This window comes from Mytilus edulis, chromosome 14 (assembly GCF_963676685.1).
Source record: "Mytilus edulis chromosome 14, xbMytEdul2.2, whole genome shotgun sequence".
NCBI lineage: Eukaryota > Metazoa > Mollusca > Bivalvia > Mytilida > Mytilidae > Mytilus > Mytilus edulis.
Window position 1 is genome coordinate 61,210,336 of NC_092357.1, and position 27,923 is coordinate 61,238,258.

The 27,923-nt window shown below is 33.3% G+C and overlaps 2 protein-coding genes and 1 pseudogene across 2 annotated transcripts; all 3 read left to right on the top strand.

Annotated features, from left to right (window-relative positions):
* Window positions 1–3,018: 3,018 nt before the first annotated feature.
* LOC139503318 (uncharacterized) lies at window positions 3,019–7,195 on the top strand (annotated as a pseudogene).
* A 3,841-nt stretch (window positions 7,196–11,036) lies between these two features.
* LOC139504365 (uncharacterized) lies at window positions 11,037–11,714 on the top strand. The gene has a single exon (XM_071294439.1). The coding sequence runs from the start codon at window positions 11,037–11,039 to the stop codon at window positions 11,712–11,714; it is 678 nt and encodes a 225-aa protein (XP_071150540.1).
* A 5,102-nt stretch (window positions 11,715–16,816) lies between these two features.
* On the top strand, window positions 16,817–22,990 carry LOC139502966 (uncharacterized). Its single transcript, XM_071292633.1, has 2 exons — window positions 16,817–16,869; window positions 21,285–22,990. The coding sequence occupies exon 2, from the start codon at window positions 21,293–21,295 to the stop codon at window positions 22,523–22,525; it is 1,233 nt and encodes a 410-aa protein (XP_071148734.1). The 5' UTR covers window positions 16,817–16,869; window positions 21,285–21,292; the 3' UTR covers window positions 22,526–22,990.
* Window positions 22,991–27,923: the final 4,933 nt, after the last annotated feature.

A 27,923-nucleotide genomic window follows, 5' to 3' on the forward strand; every position in this document is an offset into this window, starting at 1 on the left:
CTATTCATTTTTGGGGCCCTTTATAGCTTGCTGTTCGGTATGAGCCAAGGCTCTGTGTACTTTGACCTATAATGGTTTACTTTTACAAATTGTGACATGGATTGAGAGTTGTCTCATTGGCTCTCATACCACATCTTTTTGTATCTATGGACTTATAATTTAATATGTCAGCCATGTGATGTCTTCACAAAACTCGTAAGTGGTACTCAAATCAAACAATAGGAAATCTAAATAAATGATAAAGTGGAAGAACATTGCAAACCAAAATCCCAACACAGCATCCGAATGATCCGTATGTTCTAGGGAGGGAGAGGGGTATATATCTTCAGTGTTTTGAATGATTTCAAATGTTTAGGAAGTAAGATCATTTAAAAAATTACCGTATTGATGACAAGAGTGCATACTCTGAGCTTGTGATAACTAGTCTAATATTACAAACGCAACTATTTTACTTTTCCTGCTGTCAACTTCTTTTTTGTCATTGATAACATGCCATCTATGTCTTCAATATATCTTATTTGAATAAATGTACCAAAAGGTATTCTCCAAAGGACCATATTCACTTAAGGTGAACAAATATATGGCACGCTACATGTAGGTTGAACATGTTTTTCATAGAATCGTTCTATTAATCATACGGTAAACAAAAAGTCTAGTATCAACAAACTAGTAAGAAGGTAGACGGCGTTAACATTGATGTGGCTAGCCCTAAATAGTATTCATTAAATGAGACCACATTCAATGAAGTGGTGTTGGTAGTATAAAATCTTAAATCAATAGGTAGGTGTCTCCCGCAAGGTACGTGCCTTTTAACACCATTTAAAATGAAAGTAAAAAGAAAGGTTAATGCTCTTTCAACAAATGTAGTCGGTATCATGCAAAACCCATCAAAAGACTTAGATTGGTTACCACTTAATAACCTGGTCAACTGGGCCAATATCTCCAATGTACAACACATTTGGCACTACAGAAGATATAGAACATGTACTAAAAACTGTAATAAACGTTCAAAGGCTAGGCAAACGTTAAATATAAGCTTGAATAATTATATACTCATCACCAATACCAGAATTAAAATTATGTCGCCAGATGTGTGCGTTTCATCTACAAAAGACTCATCAGTGAAGCTCAAATCAAACAAGTCAAATAGGCTAAATAATGCACGAAGTTAATGAGTATTGTAAACCCAAGTTTCCAAAAGGTTTGGCAAATTTATAATCAGATAAGGAATTCTATTCCTAGGATAGAACATCCATAGAATTTCGAAAACTTCAAAGTTTTGATAACAGCTAATTTATGATTATGACCATATTAATGATAATTCATGTAAACACGGTGCCAAAAAGAAACCTATTCATACTGCATATCTAGCTATAAAAAGCATCGACGTGACATTATGTAAAATAATGTTAACAACAAAACCGACGGCCTGATCTCTGCACAAAAACAATAAAAAAAACATTAATATGATGTTTACATGCACATGAGCAACGCGGCGGATGCAAAATGGGAGCCGTTAATTTGTAACCTTCCAAGTTTAAATTAATTTCCGTTTTGTTTTGTTTTTTTGCGCACGTTCCTGTTGTCTTTGTTGGGTTTTATTTTGGTCAGTATTATGTTTCGTCATGATGTTTTTTTTTTATGTATTCGACTTAAGATTTAGTATTTTTGGCTCTCCTTCTAAAAGTAAGCTACTTGTGAAAGGATTCTTAGTTGTAAAGTTGGGCTAGTAATTCCACCGAACATTTTACAGACGCCAATTTCATTTGGTTCACTACATACTGAATATCTGTATCAAAGATGACCACGTATTTTACACTTGTAGCCATACTTATGTCATATTTAGTTTTTACATTATTAAATTTAATTATTATATGATTTTTACTAGCAATACTTACTCAACTTGTGCCACTAGTAGAGCACATAGGTTCACCCGTTGTCATAAATGAAGTTTGTATAGACTAGCGGGTACCATCCCATGGCATGATACCTATATTTTTAGAGAGGGGGGTTTCAAATTGAACTTCGACCATATTGATTTTTTTAAACATGCAAATAAATCGCACATTGAATTAGACAGAACAAGGATGTATGAAATATATATCCTTGGACAGAATAACTTTCGTTTCTTATCATGGTTTTATTAATTGTCGGGGTTTATTTGTTTTTTTTTTACCTCTGTATTTTTCTTTTCAGGACCATTGGGTGAGTGGAATAGTTACCCTTTTTTTAAACTGTCGTTTTTCTTTTTTTTTACTTCTGTATTTTTATTTTTCTTTTTAGGACCATTGGGTGAGTGGGATAGTTACTCTTTTTTTTTAATTTTAGTTGTTTTTTGTTATTGTTAACGATCGTATTGTCTATTATGATCAATAACAATTTTTGTTAGTTTTTTATGTGCCTTTTCATCATACTCGCAGTCCTTTTGTATTGATTTGTGGTGACACAGATAGGTAGGTGATTAGAATCCAGTAATAATAATAATAACGGCAATCAACTTTATCACACACGTCTCCAAATTTACTGTCCTTGTGCAAATTAAGACATACGATCAGTTGAAGAAAAAGATAATACCACATATTTCGCAAACGGGTCAAAAATGAAAAGCGCACTTCGCATTCGAAATTTCAACCGTTTAAGTAATTTCCTAAAACGTATTAAATATTATAATATTAAAAGTGTTGCATTATATGATAAAACTTAATAAATAAATCGAGATGAATGGTAAACAGCAATTCGACAGCGAACAAAAGATATTTAGGTGTGTCTAGGCCAATGTGATCATTTGGAGGAAAACATTTGTATTTCGCTTTTGAACTTTACAAGACAAACAGTTTTAGTACTGAACAGAATCGATGCAGCACAGATTGATCTAGTAACATGAGTAATGCATTGTCAACTTTCAAAGAATTTCTCAAGAGAAGGATGTTGTATTGTAACTCACATAGGGACCAAAGTTGAAATATAAAGATTTGATGTGTTGCGTTTTTAAGGGTACTTAGTATACATCATGTGACATACACTTAAGATATATCATGTGACGTGTTTCTTCCTTGTTATGAAGGTGGATATTTTGTTCAGGTAAGATTATGATTTTCTGTTAATATTGTATATACATTTTTGACATATTGCATTCGAAAACTTAGTAAAAGCATTCATCATTTTCTAGATATATGACTATTGACTTGAACTTATTTCAAAATGTTTGTCTTTATAAGCATGAATGGAACATGTATGGTCATGTATTATTAAAAAATAACATAAAATATAAAGCAATGGATGATTTGTTAACTGTTTAAAAGCAATTGATTTTATTTGAGCCGATATATATGATATCATTAGATTTTTTTGTGTAGTAAAACTGATTTAATTTTAAATTCTTGATCATGTCGATATAAATGTAATACGGGCAAGGTCAAACATGCTGTTGATATGTTATACTTAACACAGCAAATTTTGCACCATTTTTTACGATTAATTGTTTTTCAATGCTGACAGTACAATTTCGTTTTATGCATTTTCTTTTACGTCTGCATGAAATTAGTATTTCTTTTCTCTAAAATAAAAAGGTAAAAAGTGCAGAATTAACTGCAAATAATATAAAGAATAGAATTAATATATCTGGTTATAAAGTCAAAAGTCAAAATGATATATGATCTGATATACTAAACTAAGAAAATGTTGCACCATTTATTAACGATTAATTGTTTTTCAATTGTCACTGTACACTCGTATTGGCCTTTGAATTTTAAGCATTTTCTACCAAGCCATCTTAAAATCAGTCTTCATGAAAAAAGTGAAGAGTAAACAGAAAACAATATAAAGAATAGAGTCGAGATATCTGTTATAAAGTCATAGTAAAAATAATGATCTGTTATACTGAACTAAGCAAGTGTGTCATTTTTTACGATTAATTGTTTTCAATGGTGACTGTACAATTGGCCTTCCGCATGTTACTAAAAAAAAAACGAAAAGATGTACAGCAAACAATATAAAGAATAGAGACAAATAGGTAAAAAAAAGTAGAGATTTAATGGGGTGCTGATATATATAAGAAAATTAAAAAATGGTCTAAAAAGTTGAAAATAAAGTAATGAAGGACCCCCATCCCGACCCTAGTGGACTAACTGACTGACGGAATGTGTGGTAAACCTTTAATTATTTGCTAAATTTGGTTGCCATTTTGAGTATAGTGCTTACAATTCAGGTTCGATTTGAAGGTCAGGGGTGAACCATTAGATATTCGGTGGAGTTGGGTTGTGTAACGATTTTTGCAATGAGCATCATGAATTATCTAGCCTGGTAAAAAAATGAAGAAGAACAAAAATACAGTCAATATTTTGTCCAATAAAAAGTAGGACAATCTCGATTAGTTGTGTACGTGAGTGAAAACAATTTTTCGCGCGGCAGAGCCTCACGAAAAAGATAATACATATACTAGCAACAAATAAAACAAGTGCACAAAAATTAATAACTTACAACCAAAAAAACCTGTTCTCACGTCACCCGATGAAATCAAGTGATCGTTCATTACGTTCGAATAATAATTTTCTTGAAAATTGAGTTCAAATCCTCAATCCTAGTTAGAAACGTATTGATTTTTTAGCTGACGTCCAATCAAGTAGAAAACATCCTGTAGTTGCGAGTAGACTTACCCCCGTTTTACTAATCATTTGTTATCTCTAATGTCCATCTTCTGTGTAGTGCTCATCCTGTTTCAACCTCGATAATGAAGGTTTAGTGTCTATATGTTTGTCCGTCTAATTTCTCGAAAGAGTCGGGTGTCAGATGTTGGTGGTAAAAGTTGTCTAATTATTCGATTATTGCTGTCAGAGAAGTCTCGTGTTGGTGGTTATCGTCCAATATACTGTACAATATTTCATGTATTTCTTGTTATTGAAGTTTGTACTTTTAAATCTTTAAATTAAATATCGAAACTTTGTAATCATAGTAACGAACAAACTCGTAAACAAATGACGAATATTCATTAAAACTCTCAAGCTAGTTCTTTAAAATTCAGTTAACCGAGATTACACATGTTACAGACGACAACGAACGACAAACGATGAGGGACGAGGGTATGAGAAAATCTTACATTTTCCCTGGAGGTAATATGAGACATAAACTTGTCGTTAAAAACATGCATATTGTTGTTTGACTTTTCGCCATTAGTATGTGTTGCTATCTCGTTCTCGGTTTTTTTTTACCTTAGTGTCGTCTTCCTTTTTTGTGCAGCTCGATAAAAAAAAACACATAAAAAAAATGAAAACCTATCAGCGCCCTTTTTCACATTAAAAAGTTGCGACAAAAATAATCATAAGTTATACATGTTATACTGAAATGTTCATGACTTATCCTTTTTCGTAAGATTTTTTTGTGGAATTGATCGCAGAAAAGCATTATAGTTACGAAGTTATTATGAATACTTAATATTTGATACATATTTGATACATATTTCAGGCATCACTATGGCTACTAGTACAACTATTTGTGGTCCATGTTCAGAACGATATACGACCAAACCATCAGCATACTGGTGCTCGGATTGTCAAGAAGCCATTTGTGATGACTGTCAAGAACATCATAAAGTACTCAAAGTCACACGAAGTCACTAACTCATACCAATAGACAAGTACAAATCTCTTCCGTCCTTCATTACTGATATACAGCAGTCATGTACCTATCACAATGAAAAGTATCAACAATACTGTGTTGCGCATTTGTTACCTATTTGTTTCAAATGCATTAAAGAACACCAAAAATGCAACGTCATACCTCTTGACGAAGTTACTAATAACGCTAAGACATCCGGGCATTTAGAAGATTTAGAAACGCGACTTATAGACTTATTACAGAACATTGATAGAATCCAGAAGGATCGAAAGTCTAATTTGACAAGTATTGAAGAAAGGAAGGAACTGCATCTTGCAGAAATTCAACAAAGAAGAAATCAAATAAACAAACATTTAGACAAACTTGAAAAAGAAATAATACAAGATCTTGAGGAAAAAGAGTGTCAAGGTAAAAAGAATATTCAGAAGATTTTGTCAGAAGTTGAAGAAAAGAAAAACTTGATAATTGAAAATCAGACCAATCTCAAATCAATCAAACAACATGCTTCCGATCGTCAAACATTTCTTGTGATGAGAAATATTGAAGTGAAGGTTTTTGAAAATGAACAATATTTACAATCGTTGGTTGAAACTAACAAATTGGGCCCAGTAGACCTGACTTGTAATGTAGACCCAGGGGTGCTTAGTATCTTCGACAGTTTGAAAACTTTTGGAGCAATTGAAGTTTACAAGAAGTCGAGTAGCATTCGTTTAATCAGAGCGAAAGATAAACAAGCACAGTTACAAGTAACGCCAACGAAGACCATATACGACTTGAAGTTGATTCTACAAAAGAAAATTTCAACAAATGGGAAGATTACTAGAGGTTGTTGCATGTCAGGTAATGGCGGATATTTCTTCACTGATCATTCCTCAAGGAAAAGGCTTTCTGTTATTGCATCTGATGGTACATTCAAATATAATATGTTGCTTGGTCCTAGTTATGGGTATGACATAACATTAATCGATGAGAAAACTGTTGCTATCACATCAGGACTAACGCATGAGCACAAAGGAATTGATATAATAGACACCGAGAGCCGAAAGAAAATAAAATTCATCAGCCTTCCTGAACGTCCATGGGGTATCACACGTGATCAAGACTCACTGTTTGTCTGTGTTGAAGGACAAGGTATATATAAAGTAAACACTGTGGATTATACTACCTCCTACGTGATTTGTTGTAACTTGGCGTGGTTTTCCTACGTATCTGTATACAACGACAAGATATACTACACTGACTATAGAGATAACAATGTAGTTTGTTGTGACAGTAAGGGATCTCGTGTTTGGAGGTTTAAAGATGAATCAGTATTGATGTCACCGAAAGGTATCACTGTAGATAATGGAGGTAAAGTGTTCGTTGTCGGAGAGAAATCGTCGAATGTGGTCATTATATCAAACAATGGAAAACACCACAGGCAAATTCTTACAAAGAAGGATGGTCTACGTGAACCGTCAGCTATTTTCTTTGATAAACAGACAAGTAAACTTCTTGTTGTGAACGAAGACAAAAATGCTTTCCTTTACACTGTCACTTAAGGTGATTGGAATTGAAATGACTCATTTGATTCACAGAAAGTTTTTCTATAAATATTAGAAGAAATATATTATTTCTTTACACATTTTAAACAAATATAGATACAAGAATTCAGCCATGTTTGCAGATATTTGAATAAAAATCAACATAAAGCTATGAATTTCACTGGCTTTTAAACGAATCTAATGGAATGTAAATTAAATTAATTGGGATAAATATGTGTTTGCAGTTTCGAAATGTAAATCAGGATTTTTTTTAGAACAACACTGGAAATTCTTGACCCAATTCAGTAGTTTTATTTTTGTATTGATTTGCAATGAAAAGTAAAATAACAAAATTCAAAAAGGAATGTTCCTAATCAGATACAATCAAAAATTCTAACACATTAAACAAATGGACAACAACTGTCATTTTCCTGACTTGACACTTACATTTTCTTATGTAGAAAATGGTGGATTTAATCTGGGACTATAATAATAGTTGTAAAATAGTCCCAGATTAAACCTGGTGTTTTAGCTATCTAAACATCTTACTCGTATAACAGTTGTATAAAATTTCATTATGTTGACAACAAACAGACATTATAGGTATAAATGTCAAAAATAGGAGTACAGCAGTCAATGTTGTGTTATTATCTGAAATACCATTAAACATTTATCATGACACAATAACACAATGGCAGGATGTATAAATAAAGATCCACGTCATATGAATACCAATACGATTTTTTTTTAAACGATGAAAAATGACATTGTTCATATCCTGTATAAATTCAGCATTGGAACCAGAAAAGTTTTCCAATCAAAAAATTTTGTCTGTCCAAACATAATATAATATTTTGAAAGTCACCTTCCAAAATTCTATTTGCTACGATAAACTATCATTTGCAAATGTATGATATGTATTTACTTAAACTTAGACGTAAATATCAGGTGATTTGTATAGATAGATACCGTCGAAAGTTTTATCTCATTGTACTTTGACAGCAAATGTACATTCAGTTTATTATAGTTATAGAAATATACAGGTTTACTATTGATTTTAAAGTAAGAATTATATATTTATATTAATTATATTTATTGTAAAAAAGTTTAAAAAAAACTCTACTGGATAAAATGCAAACAAAATATACATAAGAAACATGAAATACATGAAAAAGTGCTAAAACAATCAATATTGATGATGTACATATGTTAGTAAAATAATTTACCAATGTGGACCTTATTTTTGAAAATCTACGGATTGCCTAATATAGCCTACAACACTAGACAACATATCTTTTTTTTTTTATCTTAAATTGTCTTAAGTTTAGTGTTTGATTCAAGCTGGTTACAACTAGGATAATGGGTTTTAATTGCATATATAAGTGTATTTATAATATTACTGTTGATTTGGCAACGAAGGAAAAAAGGTTTCTCGTCATCTTAACTTTACAAAAGAGGGACGAAAGATACCAAAGGGACAGTCAAACTCATAAATCTAAAACAAACTGACAACGCCATGGCTAAAAATGAAAAACACAAACAGAAAAACTATATATAGATATAGGAAGATGTGGTGTGAGTGCCAATGAGACAACTCTCCATACAAATAACAATTTAAAAAGTAAACCAATATAGGTTAAAGTACGGCCTTCAACATATGACACAACATAGAAAACTAAAGAATAAACAACACGAATCCCACCAAAAACTAGGGGTGATCTCAGGTGCTCCGGAAGGGTAAGCAGTCCGGAAGGGTAAGCAGATCCTGCTCCACATGTGGCACCCGTCGTGTTGCTTATGTGATTACAATCCGGTAAATAGTCTAATTCGGTAGGTCACATTCATGAAAGGGAAGGGGATTGTAGTTACGACGTAAGGAACATATCCGATATCATTTGTGAAACGGTTATTCCATAACGGTCAACCAACTCGTGATGGCGTCCGTAAAATTTACGAAGGGATGATTTCAACTTCACCATTTGGAACTCTTGGTTTAATAGCTTCCTTGTGAGCAGTAACCCTCTATCAAGAAAATCATGATAGGAAATACAAGCACGGGAATATCGTATCAATTGGGAGATATATACCCCGTATGCAGGTGCTGCTGGAATGTTGCTACTTAGGAATGGAAAGTTCACAATTGGAAAGCTGAAATCATCTCTTTTGTCGTAAAGTTTTGTTTTCAACCGACCCTCATTGTCAATTTCTAGATGTAAGTCAAGATATGAAGCCGACTTAATTGTATCTGTAGTATCCTTTATCTCCAATTCGATGGGATAGATGCGTTCCACATAGTCACCAAATTTTGAATTGTTTAGTGAAAGAACGTCATCTATATAGCGGAAAGTAGAGTTAAAGGATATTGCTAACTTCTTATCTTTCTTCCTAAGACGTTCCTGCATGAAGTCAGCCTCATAATAATAAAGAAACAAGTCGGCAAGTAGAGGGGCACAGTTTGTTCCCATTGGGATACAAACTTTACACACTCTGTGTCTCTTTAAACAAAAATATATCGACCTATTTCAATTTCAAAATTATGGTCACTTACACGGAATTTACTTAAAAACTGTACAAGATGTATGTTTGAACTTCACTTTGCCAAATTAATTGTTAAAACTATCTGAATGTTCAATTCTAGACTATAAGTTATATGTTATTCTTCTCTTAGTTGTTGCGGAATTCAAATTGTATATTATGTTATCTCTGGAGATACTTTGAAAATACTTATATATTTATTAATATTAGAAGTAGGGTCCTCGGTGGTCGAGTGGTCTAAGTAGTTTATACTGAAATAACTAGCCAGTCAACACCGAGTTGAAGAGATCGAACCCCGCTCATGCAGGTGCACTCGGCTCCAATTTAATTGACTTGTATCGTCAGTTTTCTTATCGAAGGTCGGTGTTTTTATACGGGCACTCCGACTTCCTCCACCAATAAAAATTGGCCGAAACGAAATAACCTAACTGTGGTGATTAAAAGTGGCGCTAAACACCATAATAAATCAATCGTAATCTCAGTACAATTCAACGTCTATATATTTACAGTTACCGCAGAAACTTCTCGAACACTGAAGAAAGGAACTTGCGATAAAGGATATAACTGATTCAATTAAGTCTGCCTCATACTTAGACGTATAACTAAAAATTGACAATAAGGGTCAATGGAAAACAGAACAATGCGAACAAAAGGAATAATTTTAGCTTCCCAATAGTGCACTTTTAACATTCAAGCAGCACCTTTAACGGAGTACATATCTATCGATTGATTTGATATTCCATGGTTTTTATAACCTTTTATAACCGTTATAGAACATCTCTAATAATAACAATCCTATCTCCGTTTACCTGAAAGTGACCGGCCTAAATAGACTTAAAATAGAGTTTATATTCACAGATGCAACACGACGAAGCAAGATCTGCTTACCCCTCAGAAGCATCAACGATACCGAGGTGTTTTATGTAGGGATTCGTGTTGTTCCATTTGTAGTTTTCTATTTGCTGTTTGCTTACTTTTATTTGTCAGTTAGTCTTCTCGTTTAGCCATGTTGCTGTCAGTTTATTTTCGAATTAAGAATTTGAATGTTCTTTTGGTATTTTCGCCTGCCTTTTGTAACCATGATAACGAATAAACTAGAAAACAAGATAAAAAATACTTATAGACCCACTCAAATCACTTCTTCAATAAGGATTGGGGATAACCAATAATGACAAAGACTTCCCGTTTTAAATTTTCCTCGGAGTTCAGTATTTTTTGTGATTTTACTTTTCATGACAACAATTGATTGTAGGTTATACTGACATGTATACAATTTAACAGAATATTTCGTATAATTTGATCACAGCAAAGCATTCCGATATATGATTTTATGTATACAAAATTAATATCAATTCAGGAATCACTATGGCTACTAGTACAACTCTGAGTGGTCCATGTTTAGAGCGACATGTTACCAAACAATCTACAAACTGGTGCTTGGAGTGTGAAGAAGCCATTTGTTACGACTGCCTAGATCATCATAAAGTGTCCAAAGACACACGAAGGCACGAACTCATAACACTTGCCAAGTACAAATCTCTTCCGTCCTTCATTACTGATATACAGCAGGCATGTATCTATCAGAAGGAAAAGTATCAACAATATTGTGTTGCGCATGCGTTACCTATTTGCTTCAAATGCATCAAAGAACACCAGAAATGCAACGTCATTCTTCTTTACGAATTCACCAATAACGCTAAAAAATCCGGGCACTTTCAAGATTTAGAAACTAGACTGATGGACTTACTACAAAACATTGATAGAATCAAGAGGGACCGAAAGGCTAATTTGGAAAGTATTGAAGCCAGGAAGGAGCTACATCTTCTAGAAATACAACAAATAAGAAACCAAATTAACAAACATTTAAATAAACTTAAAAAAGAAATAAAACAAGATCTGGAGAAAAAAGAGTGTCAATGTAAGGGGAATATTCAGAATATTTTATCATCAGTAAAAGAAAAGGATAATTGGTCACGGAATATTAGACCAATCTCCAAACTATCAAACAACATAGTTCAGATCTTCAAACATTTCCTGCAATGAGAGATATTGAAGTGAAGGTTTTTTGAAAATGAACAATATTTACACTTGTTGGTTGAAACTAACAAATTGGACCAACTAGACATTACTTGTAAAGTAGACCTAAAGGTGTTCGGTATCTTAGACAGTTTGATTTTTTTTGGATCATTTGAAATACAAACGACGTCGAGTAGCATTCGTTTAATCAGAGCGAAAGATAAACAAGCACAGTTGCAAATAACATCAACGAAGACCATAAACGACTTGAAGTTAATTCTACAAAAGAAAATTTCAACAAATGGGAAGATTACTAGAGGTTGTTGCATGTCAGGTAATGGCGAATATTTCTTCACTGATCATTCCTCAAGGAAAAGGCTTTCTATCATTGCATCTGATGGTACATTCAAATATAATATGTTGCTTGGTCCTAGTTATGGGTTTGACATAACATTATTCGATGAGAAAAATGTCGCTATCACATCAGGATTTTCCCATGAGCACACAGGAATTGACATAATGGACACCGACAGCCGAAAGAAAATTAAATTCATCAGCCTCCCTTGTCGTCCATATGGAATCACACGTGATCAAGACTCATTGTTTGTCTGTGTTAAAGGACGTGGCATATATAAAAAAACACTGTGTATTATACTACGACTCACGTGATCAGTTGTAACTTACCGAGAGGTTCTTACGTATCTGTATTCGACAACAAGATATACTACGCTGACTGTAGAGATCACAGTGTAGTTTGTTGTGATCGTAAGGGATCACGTGTCTGGAGTCTGAAGATACTTCAGTCTTGGAATATCCAAGCGGCATCACTGTAGATAATGATGGCAACGTGTTTGTTGTTGGAGAAGAATGTTCGAGTGTGGTTATTATATCAAACGATGGAAAACACCACAAACAAATTCTGACAAAAGAAGATGGTCTCTGTGAACCATCTGCCATTTTTTTTGATAAACTGACCAAGAAACTCCTTGCTGCCAACAAAACTGAAACTGCTTTTCTTTACAATGTTGCTTTGAATAATTGAAATTGATAAGTATTAAATGACATTTATCCTGCTTTTTTGCTGTAAGCCATGAAATCTGTCAATTAGTGACAATGTTTGAAATTCATTAATCGTTGAAAGCAATTATGTTTGCAAATATTTCATTCTTTATCATAATATATAATTTTTATAGGCACTGAACAAAGAAATTCAAGTAATGTTATATATCAATATTCATCGCATGAATCTAAGTCTGCATTTCAAACGAAAAGAAAAAAACTGTCTACATTTGTTTTGTAATAGTAGATTTAAAATGCTTTGAATATAATAATCCTTGAATAACGAGACAGTTGCTTTTTCTTTTACCTTATTTGTCTACTAGTAAATTAACCATGTCTAAGGTTTATTATATAATTAGACATCTATTGAAATAGATTGTGCTCTTTTTATTCATCGTTCCAGTCATGCCTGTTAACTTCTTGAAATTATAATGTCCATAATATATTGACGCATGTATCGGATTAACTCTCTAACAATAAGTCAAAAGCTTAAAATTAAACGCTCTACCGGACTCATATAACTTTCAAGAACTTGTGAGGTGTAAGATCATGTTCAAAATGTCATTGATTTTTAACAAGTGACGCAGCAATTTATGCATAGGTTAATTTTATCTCGAATTGTTTAACTTGTTTACCATAATATCGGTCCTTTTCAGCTCGGTCGTCATCCGTCGTCAGTCGTCGTAGTCGTCGTCGTCGTCGACGTAAACTATTTCAAGAATCTTTTCTTTTGAAACTACTGGGCCAAAATACCTTAAAACTTAAGCTGAATGTTCCTTAGGGTATCTTGTTTATAAATGTAACCAAAGTTTTGATCCATTAACACACATGGTCGCCATGGCTAAGAATAGAACACAGGTGTCAAATGCAGGTTTTGGCTTATATCGCAAGCACTAATGCATTTAGAGCAATTTTGACATTGGGTAAACATGTTCATTAGGTCAAGATCTATTAGCCCTAAAATTTTCTGCCTAACCAACAACCCATTGGAAAATGCCTCTAAATTGGAAATTTTAAGGATATTTATCAGTTTTTGTTGATTATCTTGAATATTATTGAAGATACAAATAAACTTTCCTAACTTTAAACATCTTCTGCTTTGAAATTGCTGAATTTTTTTAGCCAAACTACGGCTGAATGAGTTTTAGAGTATCTATTATAAATTTTGTATTTTATTTCCTTGCACTATGGCTATAAAGGACATAGGGATAAAATGCTTCTTTTTTTTTTTTTTTGCTTTTGAAGAAACTATGACATATACAAAGGACATTTAAATTGCATTTTAAGCCACTAAATAATAAATATTAAAAAGCAAAAATATTTAATTGATGAAAGATGTTCAGCAAAAAGTTACAGGTGAGCTATAAGTAAAATACGGAAAAAATAGATTTTGTTTAAACAAAATTTACTTCTATATTCTATGTACTATCTTATGATCATGAGCTGCTGTATCTTGATGCTTCTGTCCATGTTTGGTAGAAATCCAGGCCAATTTAAAAAAGTTATTAATAACTTTAGCGGAGATCCCGCTAACATGTTTAACCCCGCCACATTATTTATGTATATGCCTGTCCGAAGTCAGGAGCCTGTAATTCAGTGGTTGTCGTTTGTTTATGTCATCACATCTTCTTTTTTATATTGTATACAACTATCAAGTCAATTTACAGATTTTAAGAAAGAGCCTTAGCCAACTCTGTATGGCAATCATTAAACAATCCCCCTCCCTTTTCATAAAAAAAGAATAAAAAGAATTAAGAAAGAAAAAGAAATGATAATTGGATTCAGAGATATGAAAGACTTTTTTTATTAGTTGTCAGTAACTGCAAGTACATTCAGATCATTAATTAGTCTTTTTGTGGTTGTGATATACAAGTACCCGGTTACGTCCTCTCTTTTTCAGGAGTCTGAAATTCAGTGGATGTTGTTTGTTAATTTGTTACATATTTGTTTTTCGTTCATGTTTTGTACATAATTAGCCATCAGTTTTTTCTTTTGAGTTGTTTTACACTTGTCAATGGGACCTTCTATAGCTTACTATGGGCTTTGTTCATTGTTGAAGGCTGTACGATGACCTATAGTTGTTAATTTCTATGATATTTTGTCTTTTCTGGAGAGTTGTCTAATTGGCAATCATACCAGATCTTTTTTTTTTATTCGTTCCTGCTTTATTTATAGCTTCTCTTGTTTTTGTTCACATGTCTATGATAGTAGTAGATGGGCATTATGTTTTCTAGTCAGTCACATTAATTTGAAACTGATTAATTAACACATATAGAAATAAGAAGATGAGATATGATTGAGTGGAATTTTAAATATTTTCTTATTATTTGGTTGTTTTTACGATTATTAACGGTCTTAGTGTCTATTATGATTAATGAAGATTTCAGTTAATTGGTTCTGTGTAATACGTATTTGGCACAACTTCTTAGAATTTTGGATCATCAATGCTCTTCAACTTTGTACTTGTTTGGCTTTCTGTTTGATCTGAGCGTCACTGATGAGTCTTATGTAGACAAAACGTGTAAGAAATTATGAGCCAGGTACCTTTGAACTATTAGCATGTCGAAATGTACTGTTGTATTGTTTATTTGTGTATTTCTTTGTCCTGAGTGTTTTTGAATTTATTTGTACAGTACTGTAGTCCTGTCATGTAGTGTTGTCATTTTAGTTTTATATTCAACATTGCCATAAAAGCACGAGGTTTGGCTAGCCACAAAACCAGTTTCAACCCACCATTTTTTCTTAAAATGACCTGTACTAAGTGAGGAAAATGGTAGTTGTTATCTTATAGTTCGTTTCTGTGTGTGTTGCATTGTTGTTTTTTTTTGTTGCACTTCTGTGTTTCTGTTGTTTCGTTGTTTTAATTTCCTCTTATATTTGATGTGTTTCCCTCGGTTTTAGTTTGTAACCCGGATTTGTTTTTTCTCTCAATCGAATTATCACTTTCGAACAGTGGTATACAACTGTTCTTTTGGATTTACTTTCTGTGACATTGATAGGTATGTGATTAGAAATCAGTAAAAATAATTATAACGGCAATCATCCTTATCACACAGTCTCCAAACAGACGGTTTTTATGCAAATTAAAACATAAGCTCCGACCTGATTAGTTTTTAAAAAAAATTAAATTGCCAGAATTAAAATCGTGTACGTCAGTCACGGGTTTCGTCTATAAAGATCCATCAGTAACGTTTTAATCAAAAAAATTAAAAAGGCAAAATAAAAGTACAAATTCTTATTTGTTCATTTTATACCGGACCAGATATGATGTTTTGTTGTCAATTTTTAAGTATGACTAGACGTAGACAAGTACCAACAACAATCTGTAGTAGTATATAACAGAAACTAAATCTTATTAACTAAATGAAAAAGCGCACTTCGCATTGGAAATTTCAACCGTTAAAGCAATTTTCAAAACCTAGCAAAGCTTATCATAACAGTGTTGCATTATATTATAATACTTCATGAGTTAAATGCTAAACGTAAATGGGACAGCGAACAAACAACACAATGATAAAATAACATGCAAAGGTATTTGGTCCAAGGTGATATTTTGGAGGAAAACATTTCGAGTTTGAACGTTTTGCTCCTGTCCCAAGTCAGGAGCCTCTGGTCTGTATTAGTCTTTTATGATTTTTAATTTTAGTTCATTTATATATATAGGAGTTTAGTAAGACGTCTATTATCACTGAACTAGTGCACATTTTTATTTAGGGGCCAGCAAAAACAGGCATCCGGGTGTGAGATTTTCTCGCTGGTTTGAAGATCGACCCATTGATGACCTTTTGCTTTTTTCTGCTCTTTGGTCGGGTTGATGTCTCTTTGACCCATTTCATTATTTCCATTCTCAATTGTATTTACATATTTACAAGATTAATACTTACAGTACTGAACACTACCGATTCAATAACAAAAAAATGATCTAGTTTAATGAGTAATTAATTTCTAAATGTTCAAGGGTGTCTCAAGAGAAGTATTTTGTATTTTAACTCACATAGAGACCAACGGTGAAAATTTGATGTGTTTCGTTTTTAAAGGTACTTGGTATACATCATGTGACATACAGTAAGCAAATATCATGTGACGTATTTATTTCTTGTACTTATTTTTAGCTTTGGCTCAGGTAAGATTACGGATTCAATTAATATTGTATAAACATTTTAGACCTATTGCTTTTATCCTAATCTAGAGATATGACAAACATTCATTTCAAAATGATTCTAATAATTGTGTATAAAATCACAATCATGAATGGTATGGTCATGTATTTTTATAAAACTGACACAAAATATAAGCAATTGATGATTTGATAATTGATTTTAAACTACATATTTTACTTCGGCAGAAAGATATACTTTTATTAGATTTATGTTAGTTCAACCTTTATAATTTAAAATTCTTGATCATGTCCACATACACATGTATATGTAATACGTCGATATATATTTAATATGGGCAAGGTCAATAATGCTATTGAATTTTATACTGAACTAAGCAAGTATTACACCATTTTGTACGATTCATTGTTTTTCAGTAGTGACTGTACAGTTGTATTGGCCTTACGTGTTACGCATCTACTTTTAAGTCTTCATGGAATCAGTATTTCTTCCTCTAATTTTAAAATGTAAACAGTGTAGAATAAACAGCACACAACAATGAACAATATAAAGAACAGAGTCAATATATCTGGTTATAAAGGCAAAGTCAAAATGATATTGGTCTGAAATACTGAACTAAGCAAGTGTTGTACCATTTTTTACGGGTTTTTTTTCAATGGAAGCTGTACGATTGTATTGGCCTGCCGCATGTTACTTTGAGTTTTAAGCATTTACGTCATAGCCATCATAGTAATTTCCCTCTAAATAAAACTGTAAAAAAGTGCGGAATAAAAACCAAACAATATAAAGAACAGAGACACATAGGTTAACAAAATAGAGAATAATGGGGTGATATATATATATAGGTTAGAGAGAAGAATTATAATAAATAAACAATATGAGAAAAATGGTATAAAACGTTGAAAAACAGAGAAATGAAGTACTCTCATCTTGACCCTCATAGCCGGACTGAGGAAAAGTATGGTTAACCTTAAGTCATCCGCTAGAATTGGCTGCCAGCTTGAGAATAGTGCCTACAGTTCAGATTCGGTTGGTATTTAAGGGGTCGTTATTCGTTGGAAGGATTTTGGCAATGAATATTCTAGCCCGATAAAAACAATATACATATATATGACAAATTAAAAACAAGCAAAACCTAGCTTCAAATTCAAAATGTGATGGGTTTTTCAATAAAATCTTTTTTAAAATTTATTATTCTTAAATAAAAATAATATGACAGAAATAAGAATTTTATAAATGACTTTGCAGATTTCACATCAAAATCAATAGAGATATTTCTGGAATCAATGGGGGTAAATACTGGGCAATACAGCTATTGTACAATAGATTTCTTTTGTCTAATTACAGTGTCATACCGAAATGAAGCTGCGGAACCGTAACTCTTATGGTCCTTTTTACATCTTTTTGAGTTTGCGGACCTCTATGGGCCGCAAATGGTCAAAAAATATCAAAAGGACCTAAGAGCTATGGTTCCGCAGCTAACCGAAATGAAAAGAGAAAGCATCTACATAGTTACTGTTTACATAAATAAAGATCTTTTTATTACAGACTCCCAATGTGACTATGTTGCATGCATATGGGCCCAACAGCTCGTTGTTTACAGTTTAACATGTTTGTCAACTTCTCTTCTGCATGACACAGTTTTCCTATTTCATGGAGTTGAGTCAGTCAGAAAGCAAGAAACCATTAAATGTGGAACATTTGTGTCAGAGTCACTTCCTTTTCTTGCTACTTCATCAGGTGGATTTATAGAAAACAATACAGTGTTAGCAACCATATGCCCATATACATCCCGAAATTAACTATTTACTTGTCTAAGGTAAACAGGGAATTAGTGTTTACCCAAATACATGATTATTACTTTTAATTATAATGACACATGTTTTGCATTGGAAAACAAACACATGACATCTTTGTTCATACATTTTAAGATCACAAATTATTACAACTGTAATAATTCGAGGCAAATAAAGAAGTTTAAACTTCTTTTTACTAAAAATATTTCAAAAAGGTAGTTCTTGACAATTATCATAAAATATAAGATTGTTTATTTAATTATTATTTATAAATACGAATTATTGAATATTTCACTTCAATTTTCATTTGTCAAAATTTGAAATTGATGTATGATCACTCATAAAAAAATAAAGATCATAGCTAGTTGTCCATTCGTGTAGTCCTAAAATATATGCATTTGCATTATATTGTCATTATTTAACATTTTTATGCTGATTTTTTTTAATGCGAAGCTTGGGTGGCACATTGAAAGTAAAATAACAAATAAAAGAGGGACGAAAGATACCAGTGGGACAGTAAAACTCATAGATCGAAAACAAATGAAAATTAGCAAAATAAGTGAAAAGAAAATATCAGAAATAAACAGAAATAGAAAATAATTCCCACATGTCATATGTTATAGGATTATTCATTCTATGTGCTTTTCCTTTTTTTCTCCTTTCCTTTTTATTGCAATTGTCCATTCCTTTTTTTAAATTCCCATCCCTTAGAAACAATTATGTTCACCTCTATTAGAACATCCAGGTACACAACAAAAGTTTAAGGGCATTTACTATATACAAACTTCTTAGTATAATTTGTAAACAAATATCACCACACAAGTTTTATATTGGTTATAGATAAGAGATGCTGTGTGTGTTGGACCTGATCTACTGCAGTGCCACCTGTGTTGTCATTAAAGGGGAATAATTGACCAATGTCTCTCATTACATTCCCAACTTATATGATTGCTTAACTCCTCTAGATTGGCCGTAGTTAAGGGTCTGTCATTAATATTTGGCGTGTTTTATGCCCCCGCCGTAGCGAAGGGGGCATTAAGTTTTACCCTTGTCTGTCTTGTCCGTCTGTACGTACGAACGTACGTCCCGAAATTGGTTTCCGTTCTCTAACTTGAGTTTGCCTCAACCAAATGCTATGAAACTTATGCACATGCTAATTACCACAAAACACAGATCATGTTTGGATTTTGATGGCGTCATCTTAAACATTCTAGTGTTATGCCCCTTTATAAATGGAATAATTGCAAAATTTTTAGTTTCCGTTCTCTAATTTAAGTTTGCTTCAACCGAACGTTATGAAACCTATACACAATGCTTATTATCACAAAATACAGATCAAGTTTGAATTTTGGTAGCATCACTCTAACCGTTCTAGAGTTATGCCCCTTTATAAATGGAAAATTAAAAAAAAATAGTTTCCGTTCTCTAACTTAAGTTTGCCTCAACCAAATGTTATGAAACTTATGCACAATGCTTATTACCACAAAATACAGATCAAGTTTGAATTTTGGTGGTGTCACTTTGACTGTTCTAAAGTTATGCCCCTTTATAAATGGAAAAATTGCAAAATTTTAGTTTCCGTTCTCTAACTTGAGTTTGCCTCAACTAAATGTTATGAAACTTATACACAATGCTTTTTACCTCAACATACAGATCATGTTGAATTTTGGTGGCGTCACTTTAATCATTATCGAGTTATGCTTCTTTAGAAAATTGCAAAATGTTTAGTTTCTGTTCTGCAACTTAAGTTTGTATCAACCAAACATTATGAGACCTATATACACAATACTTATTACGACAAAACTCAGAACAAGTACACATTTGGGTAGTGTCACTTTTATCGTTCTTGTTTAATGTCCCTTTATAATGTTGTATGCAAGCGGGGGCGTCATGTGTGTCCATGGGGACATATTCTCTATTTATTTTTTTCTGTTCTGAAATCATTTAGGTATCTGTTTTCGATATTTAGTGGTAATGGTTAACTGTCTTGTGTTTGTTCACTGAACCGTGTTCCGTCTGGTTTCAAGATGTTTCGCTTTATTCAACAAACAAGTAGTAAGCATCCTGTAGAAACGAGTATAAAGTATAATCACAAAAATAGTGAACTCCAAGGAAAATTAAGAACGGAAATCCCTAATCAAATGGCAAAATTAAAAGCCCAAACACATCAAACGAATGGATAACAACCCCGTTTCACAAAGCACTGTCTATACCACTAATGTTCATTTTCTATAAATCGGTCATCCCGTTTGAACCAGGATAGACGTTTTGGTGCCTTTAAGTCTATCTGGACTTTGCATTGCTCGGTTTTGTTTGTTTATGCTTCTCTGATTTTTCGGGGAAGTCGGGTGTAGGTAGTTAGTGTGTTTCGATGTTTTGAAGGAGTCGGGTTTTGGTTGTAAGGGCTGTCGCAAGAGTCGGGAGATGGGGGTTAGTAATTTCGGAGGGTCGGATGTTGGTGGTTAGTTTTGTCGAATGAGTGGGATTTTGGTGGTTGTTGAAGTTGTCTAATATTTCGGAGGAGTCCGGTGATAATGGTTATTGTAGTTGGTAGTAGGGTGGTTGGTGTATTCTAATATATGATGCTATGAATATAAATATATATATATTGATACATTTTTCAGGTATCACCATGGCCACCAATACAACTCTTTGTGGTCCATGTTCAGAGCGACATATAACCAAACCATCATCACACTGGTGCTCGGAGTGTGAAGAAGCCATTTGTGACGACTGCAAAGAACATCACAAAGTGTTCAAAGCCACACGAAGTCACGAACTCATACCAATTGACAAGTACAAATCTCTTCCGTCCATCATTACTGATATTCAGCAGTCATGTACCTACCACAATGAAAAGTATCAACAATACTGCGTTGCGCATGCGTTACCTATTTGTTTTAAATGCATTAAAGAACATCAAAAATGCAGCGTCATTCCTCTTGATGAAGTCACTAATAACGCAAAGACACCCGGGACTTTTCAAGATTTAGAAACACGTCTGATGGACTTATTACAAAACATTGATAGAATTAAGAAAGACCGAAAGGCTAATTTAGCCAGTATTGCAGAACAGAAGGAGCGACATATTACAGAAATCCAACAAATAAGAACTCAAATAAACGAACATTTAGACAAACTTGAAAAAGAGATAATACAAGATCTTGAGAAAAAAGAGTGTCAATGTAAGACGAATATTCAGAAGATTTTGTCATCAGTTAATGAAAAGGAAAACTTGATAACAGAATATCAGACCAATCTCGAAAGCATCAAACAACATGCTTCCGATCTTCAAACATTTCTGGTAATGAGAGACATTGAGATGAAAGTTTTTGACAATGAACAATATGTACAATCGTTGTTTGAAAGTAACCAATTCGAACAAGTCGACCTCGTTTGTAAAGTACATCCAGGGGTGCTAAGCATCTTGAACAGTTTGAAACATTTTGGATCAATTAAGATAAAAACGACCTCCAGCAATTTTTGTTTTAAAAGAGTGAAGGATAAACAAGCACAGCTGCAAGTGACACCATCGCAGACCATAAATGATTTGAAGCTAGTTCTACAGAAGGAAATTATAACAGGTGGTGAGAATGTTAGAGGCTGTTGCATGTCAGTTAATTCCGAGTATTTGTTTAATGACTATGACACAAGAAACACGCTTACTGTTGTTGCGTCAGATGGTACTTTTAAATATGACATGATGCTTGATCATGGGTTTGACATAGCATTTATCGACGAGAAAACCGTCGCTATCACATCTGCATGGTCTCATAAGAAGACAGGAATTGACATTTTCGACATTGAGATCCGAAAGAATTCATTTTATCAACCTTCCTGGTTCAACATGGGGAATCACACATGATCGAGACTCGCTGTTTGTCTGTGTTGATAGGCTTGGTATATATAAGGTAAACACCTTGAATTATACTACCTCTCACGTGGTTAGATGTAATTTAGCGTGCGCGTCCTACGTATCTGTATTCGGCGACAAGATATACTACACTGACGACTATGATGAAAGTGTTGTCTGTTGTGATCGTAATGGAAGACATGTTTGGACTTTTGAAGATGATTCAGTTTTAAACATCCCGAGAGGCATCGCAGTAGATAATGAAGGAAACGTGTTTGTTGTCGGACAGACGTCGTCAAATGTGGTTATTATATCAAATGATGGAAAACACCATAGACAAATTCTGACCTATGATGATGGTCTCTGGTCACCGTCAGCTATTTTCTTCGATAAACATACCAGAAAACTACTTGTTGCGAACACTAGCGAAACTGCGTTCCTTTGCAGTGTTACTTAAAAGGATTTAAATAATATAAATTATAAGGAACATCACAAATAATCTGCATTTTTCGTTGAAACACGGTCATTGGTATACCGCTGTTGCTTTGTCTTTAGTTTTCTATGTTGTGTTTTGTGAACTATTGTTTGTCTGTTTGTGATTTATTATTTTAGCCATGGCGTTGTCAGTTTATGTTCTATTTATGAGTTTGAATGTCGCTTTGGTATCTTTCGCGCCTCTTTTTTTATAGAGAAATACATTAATTACACGTAAGTAGTCAGCACCGAAATATCAATAATGTGGTTATTTTTATAAATTTCCTGTTTACAGAAATTTAAATTTTTCGAAAAACTAAGGATTTTCCGATCTCAGGCATAGATTACCTTAGCCGTATTTGGCACAATTATTATGGAATTTTGGATCCTCAATGCTCTTCAACTTTGTATTTGTTTGGCTTTATAAATATTTTGATATGAGCGTCACTGATGAGTCTTATGTAGACGAAACGCGCGTCTGGCGTACTAAATTATAATCCTGGTACATTTGATAACTATTATAAAGATGCAGGATTTCTTTTACGTTTTGCATGAAACAATCGGCATTCCGCTTTGTAGACGAAGTTCTTTCACTTATCAATTTGGGACTTACGTTGACTGCTTATATCCCATCGAATTTGAGATAAATGATATAACTGATACACATAAGTCTGTCGCATACTTTGACTTACATCTAGTAATTGACAATGATGGTCGGTTGAAAACAAAACCACACGTCAACATTGATAAATTTAGCTTTCAAATTGTGAACTTTCAATTCCTATGTAGCAACATTCCAGCAGCGCCTTCATACGGAGTACATATCTACCAATTGATTTGATATTCCACTGTTATTATAACCTATTATGAATTCTTTTGCAGAGGCTTGCGGCTTGCAGCTCACAAGGACGCTATCACAAATGTAAACAAAAAGTTTAAAGTGGTGAAAGTGAAATCATCCTTTCGTAATATTTACAGACGCCATCACGAGTTTGTAGATCGTTATAAAATATATCTAATAATATCAATCCTATCCCTTTTCACCTGAAAGTCATCGGCCTAATTAGACTTATCATAGAGTTGTAATCATAGACGCAACACAACGGAGCAGGATCTGCTTACCCCTCCGAAGCACCTACCATTATGTATTATGTCTGTTTGTTTTGTTCACGCATCGTTGTCAATATAATGGAATTTGATTCGACTGTCATACAAGTGAGAGGTTTAGCTAGCCATAAAATCTGGTTCATTCCACCATTTTCTACATAAGAAAATTTCTGTACCACGTCAGGAATGTGACAGTTGTTATTCATTCGTTTGATGTGTTTGAGCTTTTGATTTTGCCATTTGATTAGGGACTTACCGTTTTGAATTTTTCGGAGTTGAGTATTTTTGTGATTTTACTTTTTAATCTGTAAAAAACAAAGGATCTCGAAAGGTCTTTAACTCAGAAAGCAAAACAGAGTGTTTTTAGATCCGTGTAAGCAAAGCTAGGACACATAAACTGTATTTTAATCAGATAATGTTCAATTCGGAATCTAGCAACAGAGTCTGGTCCACCTCTGACTTCACCAACTTGGACTTTTTATTCTGAAATGAGTTCCTCCTCCTATCCTCACAGTTACATAGTAATTATTTGCTATGTTTCTACAATGTTGTCTCTTGTTCTGTGCCACGTGTGTACACGCATGACGCATGTCTTGAAGACATTTTCTATCGCAAGACTTTCGGTCATGACTACAATGTGTTGGCTTAAATATTACCAGTATCACAATTTACTTCTACATTATATGAGGATGCTGATGAGGTTTACAGAATAGAGAATAGTGAATATAAGACTATTTTATTACGGACTTTCCGTTTTGAACTTTCCTCGGAGTTCGGTATTTTTGTTATTTTACTTTTTGGGTTAAAAAAATAATAAAAAAATAATGGACATAATAGATAAGGCTAGAGAACATTGATATTAGAAAAGAAAAAAAAAGAATAATAAAACAAATTTAATACTCTCTTACATACATTGTACTAGTATCTAAAATGGAATTCCTTTTACCTAATTAATAGGTAACAATCATTTTAGTATTTTTAAAATCCTTCTTTAACAATGGTTGCTGCGGTTTATATCATGATTTCCTTGAAAGATGAAATTGAGAATGGAAATGGGGAATGTGCCAAAGAGACAACAACCCGACCATAGAAAAAAACAACAGCAGAAGGTCTCCAACACGTCTTCAGTGTAGCGAGAAATTCCCGCACCCGGAGGCGTCCTCCAGCTGGCCCCTAAACAAATATATACTAGTTCAGCGATAATGAACGCCATACTAATTTCCAAATTGTACACAAGAAACTAAAATTAAAATAACACAAGACTAACAAAGGATAGAGGCTCCTGACTTTGGACAGGCGCAAACATGTTTGTGAGATCTCAACCCTCCCCCTATACCTGAAGCCAATGTAGAAAAGTAAACGCATAACAATACGCAAATTAAAATTCTGTTCAAGAGAAGTCCGAGTCTGATGTCAGGAGATGTATCCAAAGAAAATAAACAAAATGACAATAATACATAAATAACAACAGACTACTATCAGTTAACTGACATGCCAGCTCCAGACTTCAATTAAACTGACTGAAAGATTATGATTTCATCATATGAACATCAGGCACAATCCTTCCCGTTAGGGGTTTAGTATCATACCATCATAACATATATGAGAAGAACATAACCCGCGTCATGCCAACAACTGGTTTTTGAATAAATGTGTTTAGTTCCGATGCAAAGACCCTATAAGTGAATCAATATTAATGCCACAATATGCAATCTTTAATGACCTGACAACAGTATCGTAACTATATCCCTTCTTAATAAGTCTATTCAAAGGTTTGATTAGTTTTTGAGATGAATACTGACACCTTTGTGCTTTATAAAGAATATTTCCATAAAAAATTGGATGTGAAATACCTGAACGTATAAGAAGTCTACATGTTGAGCTATATTTATGAATGATGTCCTTATACCGATGATAAAATTTAGTAAATGTTTTGACTAGTTTGTGATATCGAAAACCCTGGTGTAATAATTTTTCAGTAATACCTAAATTTCTCTCGTTAAAATCTAAAACATTGTTACATACACGAGTGAATCGTACAAGTTGAGAATTTTGCTTCTTATCGAATGTTTACTTGCACATGATCAACACGGTGAGGGTAATATGTGGAGCAGTAAATGCTAACCCTTAGGAAGCCAAGTTCATTTCCGGTTGTTCTTTTTATGTTTGTTTGTTTTTTTGTTGGTTTTTTTTTGGGTGATTTTCGTCTTGTAGTATTTTTTCGTTCGTAGTTATATCCTTTAGCAATGGTTTGTTAGTGTTTATCGTCTGACATTTGAAAGTAAGCCAATGAACCAAAATTTCTAAAAAGCTTAATAGTTGAGCTGTTCATTCTATTGAAAGTTTTACGGACGACAGCATGGTCTCTAAGATCCATCAGGATTTGGTTGATAGCTATTGATACATGTGATATAGATAATCAAAGAGTATTGTCCATTTGTTGTTGTAGCAACAATCCCGTCCTTTTTCCCTCGATTTCAACAACACCTAAATTATATGCCACTTACTACTGGATTTGCATTTGCAATAAGCAGTACAACGTATGACACTAGCGTTGCACCAGCGTTCACTCGCGGTTATTGGTAGAGCTTTTAATTATCAATTGAATGTTTTTCGTGCTGTGTATTGTGGATTGTAGTTATACTGTTAAAGTATTTTGCTATGAAAAAAAAAGAAGAATGCCAAATGAGAAAACTTTAAAACAGAGATCCAATGACGTGGAAGTCAACATTTATAGGTCACCGTACGACTTCAACTATGAGTAGGCCCATATCACATAGTCAGCTACAAAAGAACCCGAAATGACAAAATGCTAAAAAATTAAAGGGAAATTAACGGCAAGATTTATGTACAAAACAGGTTGTGACTTGTGACAGGATTTAGGACTGCTCTTACCAGTCCTTGTACCACAATCTAGTTAACTTGAAAAGCGGACTTGGTCCTATGACTGTTTTTATGTCTGCCGAAAAAGTTAACTTGGGGGCAGGTCCGCTACTAATATAAGTTAACTTCGAAACCAGTCCTGCCAGAAGTTAACTTAAGTTAACTTTGATTTTGACAACTCCGATCGAATTCGAACCAGACCTGATCTCAAGTTAACTTGTGGCTGGTCTGCTGAACACTAACTTAACTTGTAACCGCTTGCCAGCATGTCCTCTTTTTGTCAAAAAATATTGTCTCCAAAGAAATTTCAGCAGTTTTGATACCTCAAGGCGACTGGTACAACGGAATTATTTGTTCTCATCAACTAAAACTGACAATATTTCCACTTTATTATGTAAATCCATAAATGTGTCAGGATTGAATGTATATTATACAAATGTTAGCAATATTGGAACACAATTACTAAAAAATGTTGTCCGCATCCAATAAGAGTGCCAGTATGTCATCTTTTTTGTTAAAAATATTGTCTTGCAGTAAAATTTCAGAAGTTTTGATACCTCAGACCGACTCATACAATAAATTTATTTGACCGCATGAACCAAAACTGACCATGTTTCCAACTTATGATATATATTAATATAACCGCATAAAAAAATCAGCAATATTTTTATGTCAGGATAGATTGTATAATACAAATGAAAGCAATATTGAAACACAATGACTATAAAATTTTGTCCGCATTAATAAAGAGTGCCAGTATGTCCTGATCTTTTTGTTTTAAAATATTGTCTAGCAACAAATTTCAGTAGTTTTTATACCTTAAGCCGTACTTGAACAACAAAATTATTTGACTGCATAATTTAAAACTGACCATATTGTCACTTTATTATTATTTTAAATCTATATAGCCTGATAGATAATCAGCAATATTTTTCGTCAGGATTGA